The sequence below is a fragment of the Ahaetulla prasina genome, chromosome 1 (genome assembly GCF_028640845.1).
Source record: "Ahaetulla prasina isolate Xishuangbanna chromosome 1, ASM2864084v1, whole genome shotgun sequence".
NCBI lineage: Eukaryota > Metazoa > Chordata > Lepidosauria > Squamata > Colubridae > Ahaetulla > Ahaetulla prasina.
This window is the reverse complement of record NC_080539.1, coordinates 273,664,686-273,683,748: the sequence shown is the minus strand read 5'-3', so window position 1 is coordinate 273,683,748 and position 19,063 is coordinate 273,664,686. Positions and strand designations below refer to the sequence as shown.

Below are 19,063 nucleotides of genomic sequence, written 5' to 3'. Positions count from 1 at the left end.
GGAAACAGCACCTTGGGCTCAAGCTGTGCTGAATACATACATCAGTCTTATATTTTGATAGCATTGGCATCCAATATGTATTACCAAGTGTTACTAGTTTTACTATGTCATTATCTATATTTACCTGTGGATAACTGCAGGTGTGTGTATATGGCATGTGAAAGACCAAATGGAGATGTATGAAAGAAAGAATGAATGTATGAAAAGTCCAATGTGGGTGTCTTTCCTATATACCATATTTTTTTGGAGTATAAGATGCACGGGAGTATAAGACACGCCTTAGTTTTTGGGGAGGAAAATAAGAAGAAAGCTGATCGGCAGGTGGATTGGCCTCCTGGAATACCCCCAATCAGCTGTTCCCAGAGGTGAATTTTAGCAAGAGGTTCCTTGGTTGTGAGCTCTGTGCCTTGCTTTTTCTTTTTTTTTCTTTTTTGCTTTTTTTTCTGCCTCTGAAACTTCTGAAACTCTGTTTCAGAAAAAACTTTTTTCTGCCTCTGAAAGCCTCTGAAAGAGCTTCAGAAAAAAAGCCTCTGAAGCTCTGTTTGGGGGCTTCTTTTCTGAATCTTTGTTTCTGATGCTTTTTCCAGCCTCTGAAACCTCCGTTTGAGAAGCTTGGCGGGGCTACATCCGGAGTATAAGACGCACACAGATTTTCACCCTCTTTTTTGGGGGGGAAAGCTGCGTCTTATACTCCGAAAAATATGGTATATATACAGTATATATGATAGAGCAGTGTAACACGTCAGATTCAAAAGCAGATGATCCTTTTGAATGCGGAAGAATGGACAAATCGGACCTGTCTGCAATTCTTTCAACCAAATGCATACTTTCCAAATAATTACATAACAGCTGCAAAGGGCACTGTTATTTTAAGGAGTTGCAAAACAAGTGTCCCATGTGCTCCAAAGTACTGGTATCTTTTGAATATGAAGTGCTACATTGATCTATCATATGTATAGGAAAGTTGTAGTTTTCATTCATTTAACAGTGTGTACATGTTAGCACATAAATGCTAATCTTGTGCTATTTTCATTCTCAGTCATGTGAAAGTCAAATAGGAAATAATATATGCATAATGCAGTTTGTCCTTCCTCCTTTTTTTTATTGTTTTCCTGATCGTTTAAACATAAGGAGGATGAAAGCTCAAAATAGACAGGAGGTAAAGTAAAATCTTGGACAGAAGAGAGCAAGATTGTGATTGCCCGATAGCTTTTCAGTCTCTTATCTATTCTTTTATTGAAAATTGTGAACATAACACACACAGAGAGACACATCTATAAATCGTGGATATAAATTTGTTTGCTGCTTCCAATACAGTCACATTTCTGTTCATGTCATCTTAATAAAGGATTTGCACAACATTCACAATTAAGGCAAAAATTCTGGAGACCTATTGATTCTGTTACTTTGGAACTATTGGAAAGACTGGAATTTAAGTGGTGTTTACCTAGGAATCTTTGAAGAAAAATGAGACTTCCAAAGGAAAATTACAATCGGAACCTTGACAAGGACATAATAAAACTATCTGCCTATTGTTGAAAAGGGATTGGGATGGAGACCTTAATGCAGTTTCCCCAACAGATTTTCCTTTAATTGAATTGGACTCCAATTTTCTTTTCATGAGCTTTCGGGATTTGAGAAATAGAGACCAAAGAGTGGCATTCTTTAGTAGTTTTGTCATTATTTATATGTTTCTGTGCTTAAGTCCTAACAGGGATAAACGGCTACAGCATATAAATTGATCAAATTAATAAATAAATACCGCAAAGTGGAACATCTTACTAGTATTAAAAATGAGTAATGATTTTTAACTAGCCCAGAAAGAAACAACTTTGTTTATGTAAAAAAGCAAAGCTTTTTTTTATAATGTTCACGTTAATCTATCTTATGGTTGAAGATGAGACAATGAACTTCTCTTGAATTCATGAATTGTGGGTTTGCCTTAAATGATATACATCCAGAATCAATTTGTATGTTTCCATTGTTGTTGTTTTTTCAGGAGTCCGGCACTGATCGGATGTTTCATAGTAGACAGGGAGTATTTCCAAGAAATTGGTCTACTTGATGAAGGCATGGAGATCTATGGAGGTGAAAACGTGGAACTTGGGATCAGAGTAAGGAATCATCAAAATAAATTCTTTTGATTTATTTGCTATACATAAGCATCACAAACAATAAAAACAAAGACTTAGAAACATGCATTTTTACAAGATTTAGTGAGTTTTGATAAAATTAATCTTGAATGTTGGCAATAATATTGTTTATGTATTGGAAAGCTGAAGAACACAATATTACTGAATGTAAATAATATATTCCTGAGCTGGCTCTTTGCCTATTTGGCTCTTTCATGGGAAAAGTCAAAAACTATATTACCAAACTTATTTAAACATTAGCAAAAACTGTTACTGTCATATAGGATATCTTTTCAAAAGGTATCTGATTAAGTTTTGGATTATATGTCTTTGAATATTCCAGTCCATAGTCATGTGGTTCATATGATTTTAACTACACATATTACCATTCGCCGAGGGAGACCACTGTACCTCAGATCGCCGGGTGTGAATCCCTCTTTGTGAGGTGGGGTCATAGATGTCAGATGGGCTTGCTGGTCGCGTACCTGGCTCCTTGCTGCGTGACAGCTGCCCTGCCCGAGCTCCTGGAGGTGCTTGCCGGGGTGGCAGTGGAGACCCCCAGACTATTAGTCATGGGGGACTTTAACTTGCCATCTGCCGGCTCGTCATCGACGGTAGCCCGGGAGTTCTTGGCCTCCATGACGGCCTTGGACCTGACTCAAGTAGTGGATGGCCCCACTCACATCGGGGGAGGCACACTGGACCTGATTTTTGTCTCTGGTCAGTGGTCGAGAGATCTGGACTTAAAGGAAATAGTCATTGAACCTTTGTCATGGTCAGATCACTCTCCTTCGCCTGGACTTTCTGACCGCTACCCAACACCGCAGGGAGACGGAACCATTACGATGGTACCGCCCCAGGCGCCTGATGGACCCAGAGAGGTTTCGGACGGAGCTTGGGCCACTTCCTGAGGGTCTGGCTCACGGCACGGCAGAGGAACTGGCTGCAGCCTGGGAACGGGCTGCGGCGGGGCCTTAGACCGTGTCGTGCCTTTGCGGCCTCTGACCCGGCGCAGATCCCAACCGCCCTTGGTTCTCCGAGGAGCTGAGGGGATGAAACGCCGGAGAAGACGCCTAGAGAGTTCCTGGAGGTCCAGCCGCTCAGAGGTTGATCGGACACTAGTTAGATCCTATACTAGGACCTACCTAGTGGCACTGAGGGAAGCGAGGCGTTCTCGCCTCCTCCCTCATTGCGCCGGCAGATAACCGCCCAGCTGCCCTGTTCCGGGTGACCGCTCCCTCCTTCACCAGGGGGAGCGGGATGACCCGTTGCGGGGACGTGCTGAGGAGTTTAACGGTTATCTATACGATAAAATCGTTCAGCTTAGGGACGGTCTGGACCAAAATTGTGGCGATTCAGACGGGGTATCTGAGGGCGGTCTTGGTGATGTTGTTTGGGATGAGTTTGACCCTGTGACTCCCGAGGACATGGACAGGTTGCTGGGTAGATTGAATGCCACCACGTGTTTACTGGACCCGTGCCCCTCCTGGCTGGTGCTGGCCACTCAGGAGGTGACACGAGGCTGGCTCCAGGGGCTTACGAGTGCTTCCTTGTTGGAGGGAGTCTTTCCGGCCGCCTTGAAAGAGGCGGTGGTGAGGCCCCTCCTCAAGAAGCCTTCCTGACCCGCTGTTTTAGGTAATTATCGTCGTCTCCAACCCGCTCGCGGCGAAGGTTGTAGAGAGTATGGTGGCATATCAGTTTCCCCTGCACCTGGAGGAAACTATCTATCTGGACCCGTTCCGGTCCGGCTTCCGACCCGGTTACAGCAATGACACGGCTTTGGTCGCGTTGGTGGATGATCTCTGGAGGGCCAGGGGTTATTCCTCTGCCCTGGTCCTATTAGACCTCTCAGCGGCTTTTGATACCATCGACCATGGTATCCTGCTGCGCCGGTTGGAGGGATTGGGAGTGGGAGGCACCGTTTATCGGTGGTTCTCCTCCTATCTCTCCGACCGGTCGCAGACGGTGTTGAGGGGGGGGCAGAGGTCGACCCCGCGGCGCCTCACTTGTGGGGTGCCGCAGGGGTCGATTCTCTCGCCCCTTCTGTTCAACATCTATATGAAGCCGCTGGGTGAGATCATCAGTGGCTTCGGTGTGAGGTACCAGCTGTACGCTGATGACACCCAGCTGTACTTTTCCACACCGGCCACCCCAATGAAGCTATCAAGTGCTGTCCCGGTGTTTGAAAGCCGACCGGGTCTGGAGGGGGAGAAACAGGCCCAAGCTCAACCCCTCCAAGACGGAGTGGCTGTGGATGCCGGCATCCCGGTACAGTCAGCTGAGTCCGCGGCTGACTGTCGGGAGCGAGTCATTGGCCCCGATGGAGAGGGTGCGCAATTTGGGCGTTCTCCTGGATGCACGGCTGTCTTTTGAAGATCATTTGACGGCCGTCTCCAGGAGAGCTTTCCACCAGGTTCGCCTGGTGCGCCAGTTGCGCCTTTCTACAACATTCACAATTAAGGCAAAAATTCTGGAGACCTATTGATTCTGTTACTTTGGAACTATTGGAAAGACTGGAATTTAATTGGTGTTTACCTAGGAATCTTTGAAGAAAAATGAGACTTCCAAAGGAAAATTACAATCGGAACCTTGACAAGGACATAATAAAACTATCTGCCTATTGTTGAAAAGAGATTGGGATGGAGACCTTAATGCAGTTTCCCCAACAGATTTTCCTTTAATTGAATTGGACTCCAATTTTCTTTTCATGTGCTTTCGGGATTTGAGAAATAGAGACCAAAGAGTGGCATTCTTTAGTAGTTTTGTCATTATTTATATGTTTCTGTGCTTAAGTCCTAACAGGGATAAACGGCTACAGCATATAAATTGATCAAATTAATAAATAAATACCACAAAGTGGAACATCTTACTAGTATTAAAAATGAGTAATGATTTTTAACTAGCCCAGAAAGAAACAACTTTGTTTATGTAAAAAAGCAAAGCTTTTTTTTATAACGTTCACGTTAATCTATCTTATGGTTGAAGATGAGACAATGAACTTCTCTTGAATTCATGAATTGTGGGCTTGCCTTAAATGATATACATCCAGAATCAATTTGTATGTTTCCATTGTTGTTGTTTTTTCAGGAGTCCGGCACTGATCGGATGTTTCATAGTAGACAGGGAGTATTTCCAAGAAATTGGTCTACTAGATGAAGGCATGGAGATCTATGGAGGTGAAAACGTGGAACTTGGGATCAGAGTAAGGAATTATCAAAATAAACAAATTCTTTTGATTTATTTGCTATACATAAGCATCATAAACAATAAAAACAAAGACTTAGAAACATGCATTTTTACAAGATTTAGTGAGTTTTGATAAAATTAATCTTGAATGTTGGCAATAATATTGTTTATGTATTGGAAAGCTGAAGAACGCAATATTACTGAATGTAAATAATATATTCCTGAGCTGGCTCTTTGCCTATTTGGCTCTTTCATGGGAAAAGTCAAAAACTATATTACCAAACTTATTTAAACATTAGCAAAAACTGTTACTGTCATATAGGATATCTTTTCAAAAGGTATCTGATTAAGTTTTGGATTATATGTCTTTGAATATTCCAGTCCATAGTCATGTGGTTCATATGATTTTAACTACACATATTACCATTTTAATCTATACTAATTCTGGATATCATTGCATTGTCCTCTAATATGTAGTGACTGCACTTCAAAAGCTGAACTTGGCACCAGTTTTATATATATATATTTATTTTTATGACATTAATAGTTTTATTACGGTTTTCATTTTGTTTTATTATTGATATCATTTTAATTCTTGATTGGGTTCACCAGAGTTTGGTATAAGATGGAGAACTATTTAAATATGTTAAATAAATAAATCGTATAATTGTGTTTAGCAGAATATGCACTGCATCGGTTGTGAATTTTCCACTGAAAACTGTAATCCTTCAGTTCTTTTGATCCATGTAAATTTTTTGAAGTCATCAACATATTTATAATACCATATTTATCAGCACAGGTAAATTTTGAACATCTCATATTTCCTTATTCAGACAGGAAAACTGGGTAATTGTTTTCTTTGTAGCTATTTTATTTAGAAGTATGTTAGCATCCACAGCACCACTGAGCAGGCATCCTGAGATACATGGGTTTGAATATCACTTAGACGTTAACTTGTATAGCCTTGAAAATAGAATTACTGCAAAATCAAAGTGTAGAACTATTTACACATTTTAAAAAGGGGTGAAACTATAAACATTTATTGTTGTGCAGGAAAAAAAATGTTTCTTCAAGATACTGTTGCTTGTTTAAGATAGTGGAACTATTTTAGAATCAGACAAATGATGGGATGGATAATATGTCATTCCTTCTCTCACTTTGCTGTATCATAATGATACAATTTCTATTCCACAGATAAGACATATAGATTAGTCACAGTTTATATGATTTTGGTATCTCAACATTTTTCTCACAAAATATAATCTTGTTGACTTTTTAGCAGCCCAGCTGATTTTTATAGTAAGTAAAAGTATTCCTAGGAAGATAGCGGGTTCCCCCCCCCCCAAAAAAAATCACTGTATTTAAAAAAATGGGACCATATTTTTTAGTTCAAAAACTTATTCCCTCAGTGGGGTTGGTTTGAACTAGAGACTGAGATCTATTTAATTAGAAACATGCATTGATTTATTGATTTTTATGGTTAGCCCGAGGTAGGAAAGATTCACCAAAAGAGATGGGGGGGTTACCGAACCTCTTTATAGACATTTAAAAATCAAAGCATTCATTGGGCTGGGTATATTGCAGTTATACTGGGTCAGGAAAAACTATTGGTTAATTTTCTCTGCAACCGGTATATTTGATTATTCTTTGGATTCTGCGAGTAGTCTATAGAATGCAAGGTAAAAAAAAGTCTATAGAATGCAAGGTAAAAAAAAGGTTAAAAAGACGTTGAGACTCTAGAAAGAGTGCAGAGAAGAGCAACAAAGATGATTAGGGGACTGGAGGCTAAAACATATGAAGAACGGATGCAGGAACTCCGTATGCCTAGTTTAATAAAAAGAAGGACTAGGGGAGACATGATAGCAGTGTTCCAATATCTCAGGGGTTGCCACAAAGAAGAGGGAGTTGGGCTGTTCTCCAAAGCACCTGAGGATAGAACAAAAGCAATGAGTGGAAACTGATCAAGGAAAAAGCAACTTAGAACTAAGGAGAAATTTCCTGACAGTTAGAACAATTAATAAGCAGAACAACTTGCCTTCAGAAGTTGTAAATGCTCTATCACTGGAAATTTTTAAGAAAATGTTGGATAATCATCTGTCTGAGATGGTGTAGGATTTCCTGCCTGGGCAGGGGGTTGGACTAGAAGGCCTCTAAGGTCCCTTCCAACTCTGTTGTTGTTGTTGTTGTTGTTGTTATTATTATTAAATCAACACTTTTTTAAAAAAATAGAGGCTCTTTAGTACATGGGCCCTTTACATTATTCTCCTTCAGATATTTCTCTAGAAGAGATTGGTTCCAAGCAGTGCCACCATAATTCTTTTCCTTGCTAATCTGCTTTACATTCTTGTGGACAACACTTTCACTTATCTTGTTAGCACCTTGTTATTTTAACAATGGCTACAAATTCCAGATGGCTGCCTACTTGGCTGCCTGCTTCATAAAGTCTTCTAAATAGTATGTCCGTTCCTAGATTCATTGTTATTCTTATGACTAATGTTTTGGGGTTCCATCCATAAAACACACCTCCAAAGTTTTTAACGGCAGGATTATTTCAATCATTTTACTAAAGGGGGGGGGATAAGGTTATATAAAATTGAATTGTACGCATTGCATCTTCACCTTCAGTGGCTTTTATTATCTTAATTTATAGTAATTGTCTAAAAACCTCAGTGCATTTCAAGGCATGACTGACTGGGATGAGTTTAAGAGAAATAGCCTTCTGATATATCCCATCATTCTTGGTTGGTCAGAAGCTTGTGCTTGGGAAAGTATGCTGTATCCTGCGGACCAGATGCATCATGCACAGGTCACGTGCACCACAGCTCCAGGAAGGGAAAATACATCACAATACGTCATGTGATGGCAATGTAATGCCATGAGTTTGACACCCGTGCTATATTCAATAATCTTATATCTAACATAATAGTCTACATTGCATCCTTTGTCATTTTTTCCCCATGTTTTATTTATTTTATTTATATAACATATAAAAATTCAATTTCCATCAAACAATGTGTTGTCTGGGTACAATTGTTTTTAGGCAGTCAGCATCCTTTGTCATTAATCATCTGCTTGCAACTATTGCACAGAGTTATCTGAAAGCATGAAGGGCAGTATCATCAATGTGAAAGCAACATACAGTTCTACATGACTTCCACATATTAATCCTCTAGAGCAGGGATGGGCAACTATGGCCCCTTTACAGCGTATGGACTTCCTGAGCCAGCTGAAAAATTCCTGCACAAGTTCTTGTATACATTTCTAGAAAGGGACAAAAATGTTGGGTAATGCTCTTATCTGGATAGGAGATTTTTTTTTTCCTTCTGAAAAGCCAAGTCTGAGGTTATGCTAATCTTCCTTTGAGGTTTTTCCTCTCTGTATTAACATAACACAATTGGCAGAAGTCTTAATTAATGTCTTTTACCAACTTTGTTTAGCATGTTGGCTGTGGCTGTATATAGGGAAAGCTGAACTAGAATTGATTAGGCATGCTTTAATTTTTTTTTCCAGATCTTATTCTGAATTTACTCCTTGTAGGGAACAAATATCACTTTCTCCAGAATGTGGCTATTTATATCATTACTATAGCAAAGTTATTGAATTATATTACAATGTATTAGCTAGCTACGCATTTCTGGGCCCACTTCAAAATTTGATACTGGCTTTTAAATTTTCCACAGATTAGACCCAGCTGAATCGAAGGATTCTCCACTCATATGGTTCTGTTTTGGATGGTCTTCTTTTTTGCCCATTACTAAATATCATAACATATTAATTAGCCCTTCTAATAGATCCTCTACACTGCTGGCCCATATTTAGCATGTTGTCCAAGTCCCTTTCCGATGTTGTGCTTCTAAGCTATGAATCCTCCTTCTTGTATTTATTTATTTATTTCTCTTTACCAAATATATTTTACATTTATTTATTTATTTCTCTTTACCAAATATATTTTACATTTCCCCCTTTTGAAAGCAAAACTATGATGTTTAAAGCTGAGAAACTTTTAATTTTTATTTTATTATTTTATTTTTTGCTTCCATTCAGTCATATCTAATTCCTGAATAAGTCCCTGCAATTTTCTCAGAAATGGTTTGCCATTGCCTCCATTTTCCTACGGCTGAGAGAAAATGATTGGCCCAAGGTCACCCAGGTGGCTTTTTACCTAAAATGGGACTAGAACTCAAAATTTTCTAACCTGATGCCTCAATCACTAATCAAACTGACTCTGGCTCTGGCTCTGGCAGAAGTAGACACAATTGTCTATGTAAAACTTCATACATAGTGAAGGCAACAAAAGAACTCTATAATCACTTTTATTCTGTATTCTCTAATCCTTGTTTTTCCTCAGATTAATAAATGTCAACAGATGAAAGGGCAAATTCTTTACAAAAAATATATGACAGGCAAGAGATGGCTACATCTTCCATAGCAGCCATCAGTGAGTCAAGACAGAATTGGAACAGCACCACAGAAAGCTGGCTTCTCTTTTTGAAATTGTGCAATGTGTGTTGAGCTGAATGACTTGATAGTTCTGTTCACTGGCAAGGAATTTAATCAATCATCCTTGTGAGACCTTCCTAATAATTTTCATGACAGAATATGGCTGCAAATCTCTCAAGTAATATGCTGGGCAGACAATTCAGCTTGCCCAGTAATGACGTTAACACTGATGGACAGGGCAAGATAAAGGCACATGATTTTGTGCTGGATCATTAAAGAAAATTAGAAATTCTTTTTCTAATCACTCCACAGATGCCCAGCCTTACCTATATAAAATATATCCACAGTTGAAACTCCATAGTGTGCAAGAATAGCATTTTTTTTCCCTTTTAGCTGCATCAAAAGACATTACAGTGCTTTAACATCATCAAAATAAACTACAGAGCCATAATGGACTGATAATTCCAACAGTACATCTAGCAATTCACACAGTGTTCATAACTAACCTTAGTTATAACTGAATATAAATAAATGAATATTTATAATGCAGTCTTAATGAGAAGCAATAGTACCATAGTTGTTAGACAATGCAAATGTCTTTTGTTTTTTGCCCCCTATGTAGAATAGGTTTGAAACCAAGAAATGAATCTTGGGGGAAGTTAACAAGATACCCATTTGCTTATGAAAAATACCTTCCAAAATAAAGTGAAAAGATTACTACATACTTTGTAATTTTAAAATACAGTTAGATTAAAAGTCATGGATTGATGTTTGTATGATGAAAATTTTCCCCTGGGAAATAGTCCAAAGAACAAAAAACAAATTAAGAGTTATGATAAGCATGAAAACAAGTGACTTTAAAAGTAGGGATTTAAGTTCCTTGCTCCTAGCTCAAAATGCACAAGGGGAACAACCTGAGAAAAAGTGTCTGGAGATTTAGAAAAGTTTTAAATTGCTCAATAAATTTGAGTGATTGTTTTAGAATTTCCAAACAAATCTGAGGTTTACGAAGGACAAAGCTTTCCATATTTATAGAAATGCATGTAGTTGCTTTTGCACTGCATGCCTTTAAAATCTTTTGGTCCTTTTCAAATGCTTATTCATTTGTTTAGATACAGTTGCAATGATAATTAGCAATATTGTTTCTCTTGCTATGGGCAACACTGGTACCACCATCAAACAGTCTTAGGGGGGAAGTGGAGTGGGGCAGATGGGCAATAGAAAAAAGTCTCCATAGAAAGAGGTGTCATAAGGATTAATATGTCCTTTTTAAAAAAAATGGAGCTGACTGTACTAAAGTGGAACAATCAGGGATTAATTTGCTGGTCTTCTTCCATAAAAACGGATCATGTCAAGTCCTAATGCACTCAAAAACAATTGTCACAGGGCCTTTTCAGATCAGAGGTGAGCAACTATGAAGCATAACTAGATTGTAAAGAAAATGGTAAAAAAAAATGACCTCTTTCTTCACCTTACTGTTCCCGACCACCACTTACTAGGAACTCAGAGGTTGCCTGAAAGCAAAGGTTGATGTGATTTGAAGGCAGCCATGGTGAAGTAGTGTTGGATGAAGATGAGGGAGACTGGGCCAGTCTCTCTCTTTGTCTCTCGCTTTACTTTTTCCTCTCCCTATCCTTCCCTCCCTCCTCCTCCTCTCTCTCTCTCTATATATATATAAAATAATAATGCTCCCCCTTTCTTTTCCATTCTGTCATTTTATGCAAAAAGTTAATTTCCTGCTAAGGCTGCAGGCCAGGGTATCAAAACTTTGTAGATGCCCATTTTGACACAGTTCAGACCTTCCTGCTTCAGCACAGAAAAAAAGAAAATCTATTCTGAATTATCCTATTCTGTTTTGGGAACTGGGATCCAGCCAAACTGATGAATACCCTTAGCCAAAGGTTCATCTAGTTCAATATCAAGTATCATATACTCAACAATCTAATGTGCTAAGGAAGGTCATAAGAATTGGCAGGAGGGTAATAGTGCTCTTCTACTTTTGATTCTTATCAACTATTACCTAATGTATTCTACATAATCATTCTGAAAGTTTGGTTTAATGGTTTGGTTTAATGGTTGGTCTTGGACAATGGATGGAGAACCCTGAGTATTGGTTTGGGCACAAAGTTAGCTAGGTGACTTTGGACCATTCATTCCCTCTCAGCCCTAGGAAGATGGCAGAGGCAAATTACGTCCAAAAAGTTGCCTGGAAAACACATGGACATGTGGTTGCCAGGTATCTAGTGTGATTTACAGACAATCACCAAAAATAAATCCCCATGTTTCCAGAAACAGTAAACATCAATCAAGACCAATAGTCATTAATAAAGTAATGTCCCATGACTTTGTCTGTCTCATCTTAAAAATATTTAAATTTTAAACTAAGGTGAACAGTTTTTTCCCGAAGGCCATCACTCTGCTAAACAAATAATTCCCTCAACACTGACAAACTTTTTACTAAATCTGCACTACTATTAATCTTCTCATAGTTCCCATCACCAATCTCTTTCCACTTATGACTGTATGACTGTAACTTTGTTGCTGGCAATCCTTATGATTTATATTGATATATTGACCATCAATTGTGTTGTAAATGTTGTACCTTGATGAACGTATCTTTTCTTTTATGTACGTTGAGAGCATATGCACCAAGACAAATTCCTTGTGTGTCCAGTCACACTTGGCCAATAAAAATTCTATTCTATTCTATTCTATTTTTTAGTTGCTGGGGTGGGTCCCAAACCTTTATCTATAGGAGATAAACTTGGGTTTTCTGTTTTGGTGAAAAAGAGTTGTTTTTACTCATATTCATCTTTTTGTAAGATTTAGTATGCAGCTGTCTTATATTTCTTGCCTTAAATGATGGGAAACTATGCTAATGTCTTTTGGACAGAGAGGAAAAAATTTTTGCAGGCAGTTCTACAGAGACAAATTTTCAGTCCCTGTTTTAAACTATACGAAGCCTGTGTATAGGAGAAAATATTGAATTGGAAACATCGAATTGACCTCCCTACCACTGCTTTATAAATCTGATTAAAATAAATCATATTTCAGTCCTAAATTGGATTATGGATTTCCTGTTTGGCTGCTCTCAGAGGGTCAGATTAAGTAATCATATCTCTTCAGCCCTTATTCTTAACACTGGTACACCACAGGGTTGCTTGTTGAGTTCCTTACTCTATACTCTTTATGTGCATGACTGCATTCCTATTCACACTAGTAATACTATTACTAAATTTGCAGATGATACAACAATGGTGGGACTCATCTCCTATCATCTGCCTATCAAGATCAGGTGAACCGGTTGCTTTCGTGGTGTGGAGACAATAACTTGGTCCTTAACACCAATAAGACCAAGAAGTTTATAGTGGACTATAGAAGGAATAGATCAGACATCCAGCCCTTGCTTATCAATGGAGACATGGCATTTAATTTCGTTGTACGAGGTGCAATGACAAGAAAGCAAACTTAACTTAAATAAATGTGCTGAGAAAAATGCTAATGATAGCTCTTTAACTACTTAAATGTTGTGCCTGTTCATGGTGTTTCTGGGTTGCTAAGGAAAAGGCAATCCAATCAACACATGAATGAGCTCAATGAAATGATGAGCCCCTAAGGAACCTTAACCCATAAGGAGGAAGAAAAAATAAGCATATTTTATTGTTTCTTTTTTATATGTGGAAGAACATATTATGAAATGTCTTTTTGCCTGTTTACTATAGTTCCCATATATGTAGTATTTTTTAATAAATGTGATGTAATTGATTGCAGTGAAATCATTTTATTTCTTCTATTATTTTACTGTTGTCATATGGTGTAACACATGTCAGAGGTTGTTCACAATTGCAGCTCCAGAGGTAGATTCATTGTTCTAGAATGGTTCCAGTCTACTAAGATGATATATGCATATACAAACATTTTGCAGGCATATGGCATCAGTGACTTGCAGCATTTATGAATAATAATTACTCCACGAGGTAAACAGCCAATATATCCTTTATAATTACATAATTATAACATGGATATTAGCCTGCTTTGATTACTCTTATTTCTAGCTTATGAAAATGAGAGTTCCAAGGCTTTTAGACTTGCAAATGTAACTACAACAGAATGCAGATAACCATAAAATGAGTTGCATGTTGCCTCAATTTGTCAGAGAAAAGCACTATACCACAATCTTAAGTTAATTTTATAGAAAGTCATAAAAACAATGTTCTTTGCAAAGAACTGAGTTTATAAATAAATCATTGTAACAACAAGTTCATCCATTATAAACTGTATCATAGAACATTAGTATTTCTTCTGCAAAACCTTAACTTCAGTAGCAGGGCACTGCAACTTTCTGATACTTTGGTCATTTATCTTTCACCCTTTCACCTTTTGCTTCAAATACTTTTTTTTTTTTTTTGCATTTATATCCCGCCCTTCTCCGAAGACTCAGGGCGGCTTACACTATGTCAAGCAATAGTCTTCATCCATTTGTATATTATATACAAAGTCAACTTATTGCCCCCAACAATCTGGGTCCTCATTTTACCTACCTTATAAAGGATGGAAGGCTGAGTCAACCTTGGGCCTGGTGGGACTAGAACCTGCAGTAATTGCAAGCAGCTGCTGTTAATAACAGACTGTCTTAGCAGTCTGAGCCACCAGAGGCCCCTTAGCAGTGAGCCACCAGAGGCCCACATGTCTCTTGTCTCATTGCTATATCATTCCATCTTTATTATTACTTGTTACTATTCCTTGGCACTTCTCCCCTGCTTCATTGTACTTCAGAATTCCACTGCTCTCTAGTCTACTGGGTAATGGGCAGGGGGAAAATAATATTTCAATGTTAAGTTTTTGTCCTTCTCGTGGACTAACTAGAACGTCACAGCAGTGATTCCTAAGATGAACAATAGAAATCCAGCACTCTTCCATTCACATAAGATAGGGAGGAGAGGTCTCTTCCTGATTCTCCCACCCACCCACTCATTTGAAGTGAATGCCAGCTAGAATGAGCCTATTGCCCAAACTGAGCAAATTCAGAAGCCAAAAAGCATGACACAGGTTTGCATAAAATGTACACATGCTAGTATTCTCTGTTGTGATGAGCTGTTTTGGATTTCTATTCAAATTGCTGTAACTATTTCTCAGCCTGCATCTATGGATTTAAAAAACAAAACAATGTGATCAATTGAGTGAAGCAGGGGTAAAATCCAGCAGGTTCTAGCAGGTTCTAACAGGTTCTGGAGAACAGGTAGTGGAAATTTTGAGTAGTTTGGAGAACCGGCAAATACCACTTCTGGCTGGCCCCAGAGTGGGGTGGGAATGGAGATTTTGCAGTATCCTTCCCATGGAGTGGGGTGGGACTGGAGATTTTGTAGTAACCTTCCCTGGCCATGCCCACCAAGCCACACCCACCAAGCCCAAAATTTGAATTTCACCCCTGGAGTGAGGATTGTCCTGCTTTGTCTCCCTAACTGTTGATGAACAATTGGTGAAGAGCAGGGGTGTCAAACTGGTGGTCCGCAGGCTGGATGGGTCACCTGCAGGCCACGCCCACCCCAGCTCCGCAGAGGTAAAAACCGTCATGATAGGTCACAATACATCACATGATGCGATCAACTTTGACACCTGTGCTCTAGAAATTCAAACAGGGTTCTTTGATTTCTACATTGGTGATCTGTTTCAATGTATAGATTTAGATGTATTCAGTATATATCTGGATGTTAAGGAAGATCAAACAAAGGTTTCATACATTACTGTCATAAATAAGGTTAACAACTATGCACCCTCTGTAAATTGCTAGATATTAAGAAGCAGGCAAAGTTTTTTTTCCCCCAGCATGTTGATAGACTGGTGGCAAAAAACCTCATCCGCAGCCTTTTTTCTGTTAATGATGTAGAGCAGGAGTTTGACATCTGAAATATTTGCTAGGATTTCCTCAGTATATTTCCATGGGATTAGAATAATTACAGAAGTGCTTCGTGGCCTAGATATCATGAACTCTATTGCCTGAAGGATTGGGAGGATATGGTTTTAAAATTATTGGCATTTCATGACGGAAACAGCCCTATTTTGAAAGTAGTGCAAGAATTGTTTTTCTGTCACTGTGTTTCCAATTGCCTTTTTCTCTGTGCAAAGTTGATTCCAGTGACTGGCTCAATTTGTCTGTGTCATGCCTCCAGTGGCACAATTTTCTTTTCCTTTCCCCATAGTCCTTCCCTTAGTAGGCTTCCTGTAGCTACAGCAGGCATAATTTTACATAGTAGCAAACATTATCCATTGTCTATGAATCATCTTTATGATCTCAGTGTTTGGGGGAAAGAAAGCGCATTACTTAAAAGCTCTGTAAGCAAGAAAAGGTTAGTAAAACAGCTAGTTCACATCTGATCCAAATACTAGTTTGACCCACGCTGACAGAAAAGGGGCATCTTTCACATTTTTTTGCCAATTTCTTTTATTTTTTATCATTGTGATTAGTGAATTATCTGGGGGTTACAGTGGAAGAGAGAGATGAGTATATATTAATTTAATGTACCAAATGAGATCAGTATTCTTTAATGTACCAAATCCAGACCTTTTCACTGAAAATTGCATGCTAATGATCATAGACTGAAACTGAGGAAGGCAATTGGAAGAGTGTCAAGTTCATCATGAAGTAAATTCAGCAAAATGGTTGGTGAAGCTACTCCCTAAATGTTTGAACAAGCTCAGCAGGCAAATATTAGGCAAGCATGCAACTCTCTGGTATTTTAAGGAGTTCTCTAACTTCAATTCTTCTTTTTCCATTTCCCTTTCAGCTATGATCATTCTATCCTTGCTCTTCTATTCGCCTACTCCGTCTCAGTTCATGCAATCTCCAGTTCCCTTAATAATTATTAACTGATTTTTAAGAGGAGGAGAGGAGAAGGAGAAATAGGATATACTCATTGTTTTTTTTCTTAACCCATTATTTTTTCTTTACATTGCTTCCACATCTGGACACAATGAAGACTACTACCTCTGATGAGAATGGTGGCCTGAAATCTGTACACTCCAAACTTCCCAATAATCCCCCTCTCCCCAAAAAATACAGTATTAGTTAATTAGATTAACAGTTCTGATTCAGACACTGATTTATGTACTGTTCAATTATTTAAACTAGAATGGCTTCTCTAAATAAACCTCTACCCAGCTCCACTGATTTGGCTTCCTATAGGCAGTTGGGCCTTAGTTGCAACTGTTTTCAGAAAGAAAGCTAGTCCTTTGTGGAATTAAACCCAGTTCTAAAAGAGCACCAAATTGAAGCCGTATAAAAGATAAAAGATGAAAGAAGCAGACTGAGAAGAAAAGCATGGAAAAAGCTATTACCATGCATATGAAGCTGAGGATATTATGCCATGTCCATGCTTGAGTTATATTTAGCATGGAATAAAAGACCATACCTACATGGTGGTAAGAAGTTTATACAAAAGCCATTACTTTACCGCTTAGATAGTCCTCCTTTCATATTGAATTCTTGGATTTTTTCCCCCTAGAAGGTAGATTTATTTCATCTATGTATTGTAACCATAGTTGGATGGAGTTTTTGAAAAGCAGGCTTTTGGAAAGGTATGAAATATATTTTCCAAATGTGGTGCAACTCTATTTGCCCTAGGCTTTATACAGAAATATCCATAGCTTCTGCAAATACTGATTTGAAAGGGTTCCATAAGGCATGAAGCACATGTGGCCACAGAAATGTTGATAGACTACAGTTCTCACCTATCTAGAGAGTCATAGTCATAGTTTGACTCACCTGCCTAGAGAGTCATAATTTGCCTGTGTCATGCTGTGAGGACGCAGCAAAGGCATGCGCTGACTCAATGTCTTCCTAGGTTATTTTCTCACCCACAATATACAGCCACAATAGTTCAGCTCCAAACCAGCTTTTTCTCCGCATCCAGTATAAATTCTTAGCTGCTTTTATTGTCTTTATCATATATATCATGAGGTCAAGCAATGGATAATAAGCGTGTGCTTTTGTTTTATTTTTAGTTTATCTTAGGAAGTTGGAAGCGTTTAGGCCAATATTTGTAAAACATTAGTCACATTAATCCTTATAAATAATTAGACTGGATTTTGATTCTGCTCTGTGCAGCCAGCTAGTTGTATCAGCCCTTGCCTTGACAGCTTCTGCTTAACATTTAAGATCTGAAATGAATTCATGCTTCTTGAAGCAGTGTAATTAACGAGACTGCAGAAATAGAACAAAGACTGACAGTGTTTAGACAAGAAAGAGAAGACCCACAGGTTTGATTAATTGGAGTGTGCCAAGGAACTGAGTAATTGCTGTTTACAAACCGTATTGTAGCACATGTTAAATCAGGCCAATTGTGTACTTGTGTGTGTTATAAGCAGGTGCAGTTTAATTTTGCAGTTAAATGATAGAATTATTAGCAAAATCAAAGATACGGTGAAATGGAATCTTAAATGATGCCTCCTTATTTCAAATTCATTAAAAAGATCAGGACTGTTCAGCACCAAGAGTTGTTGTTCAGCCCCCGTTGTACAGATTTACACTTCACTGGGCTTCAAAAATTAACAGTAGCATAATTTGACATTTTATGTATGAAGAAAAATACAATTTCTACACAGTATACTGATGTGTAAAAATGGGGAGACGCCATACAGTTGTGTTAAACTAGTTCCTGGGCAACTCGACATCTTCCCCCCATTAGCTTGAGAATAACAGATTAAGGAATGTAAAACAATAGAAAACAGAAAAGAAAAACTGCAATCTTTTGAATTATTATGCATGAGGCTGGGTCAATGATGCAGGCCATCATTTATGAACCCATCTGCTGACAGACAATCCAATAGGTGGGAATGCAAAGAAATGAGATTCATGGTACCAAGGATGTTTCCTGGTTTCTAACTTAGTTCCGATGCCAAACTTGATCTCGTATTACTTTCAAAGTTGTTAGTCATTGGTACAAAACAACCTTATTATCGGTGGTAAAATCCACTTTTTTTTACTACTGGTTCTGTAGGCATGGTTTGGTGGGCGTGGTGTGGCTTGGTGGGTGTGGCGTGGTGGGTATGGCAGGGGAAGGATAATGCAAAATACCCACTCCTGGGGGAAGGATATTGCAAAATCTCCATTCCCACCCCACTCTGGGGCCAGCCAGACGTGATATTTGCCAGTTCTCCGAATTACTCAAAATTTCCGCTACCGGTTCTCCGGAACCTCTCAGAACCTGCTGGATTTCACCCCTGCTTATTATGCATCTTAATGTGAGAAATAGTAACTGTGATCCACACATCTGTGAAATTCCAATGTTTGGAAGAAACAGAACTTG

The 19,063-nt window shown here is 38.7% G+C and overlaps 1 protein-coding gene across 5 annotated transcripts in view; it reads left to right on the top strand.

The window, feature by feature from the left end:
* The window catches only part of GALNT18 (polypeptide N-acetylgalactosaminyltransferase 18), a 397,689-nt gene that overhangs the window by 320,297 nt on the left and 58,329 nt on the right, over positions 1-19,063 (top strand). For 3 of the 5 annotated variants that reach the window (XM_058159987.1, XM_058159959.1, XM_058159977.1), the window contains one exon: positions 2,000-2,114. In XM_058159987.1, coding sequence (XP_058015970.1) covers positions 2,000-2,114 — 115 coding nt within the window. Of the gene's footprint in view, positions 1-1,999; positions 2,115-5,219; positions 5,335-19,063 lie in introns of all 5 variants that reach the window. The other 2 variants (XM_058159996.1, XM_058159968.1) reach the window with 1 other exon arrangement.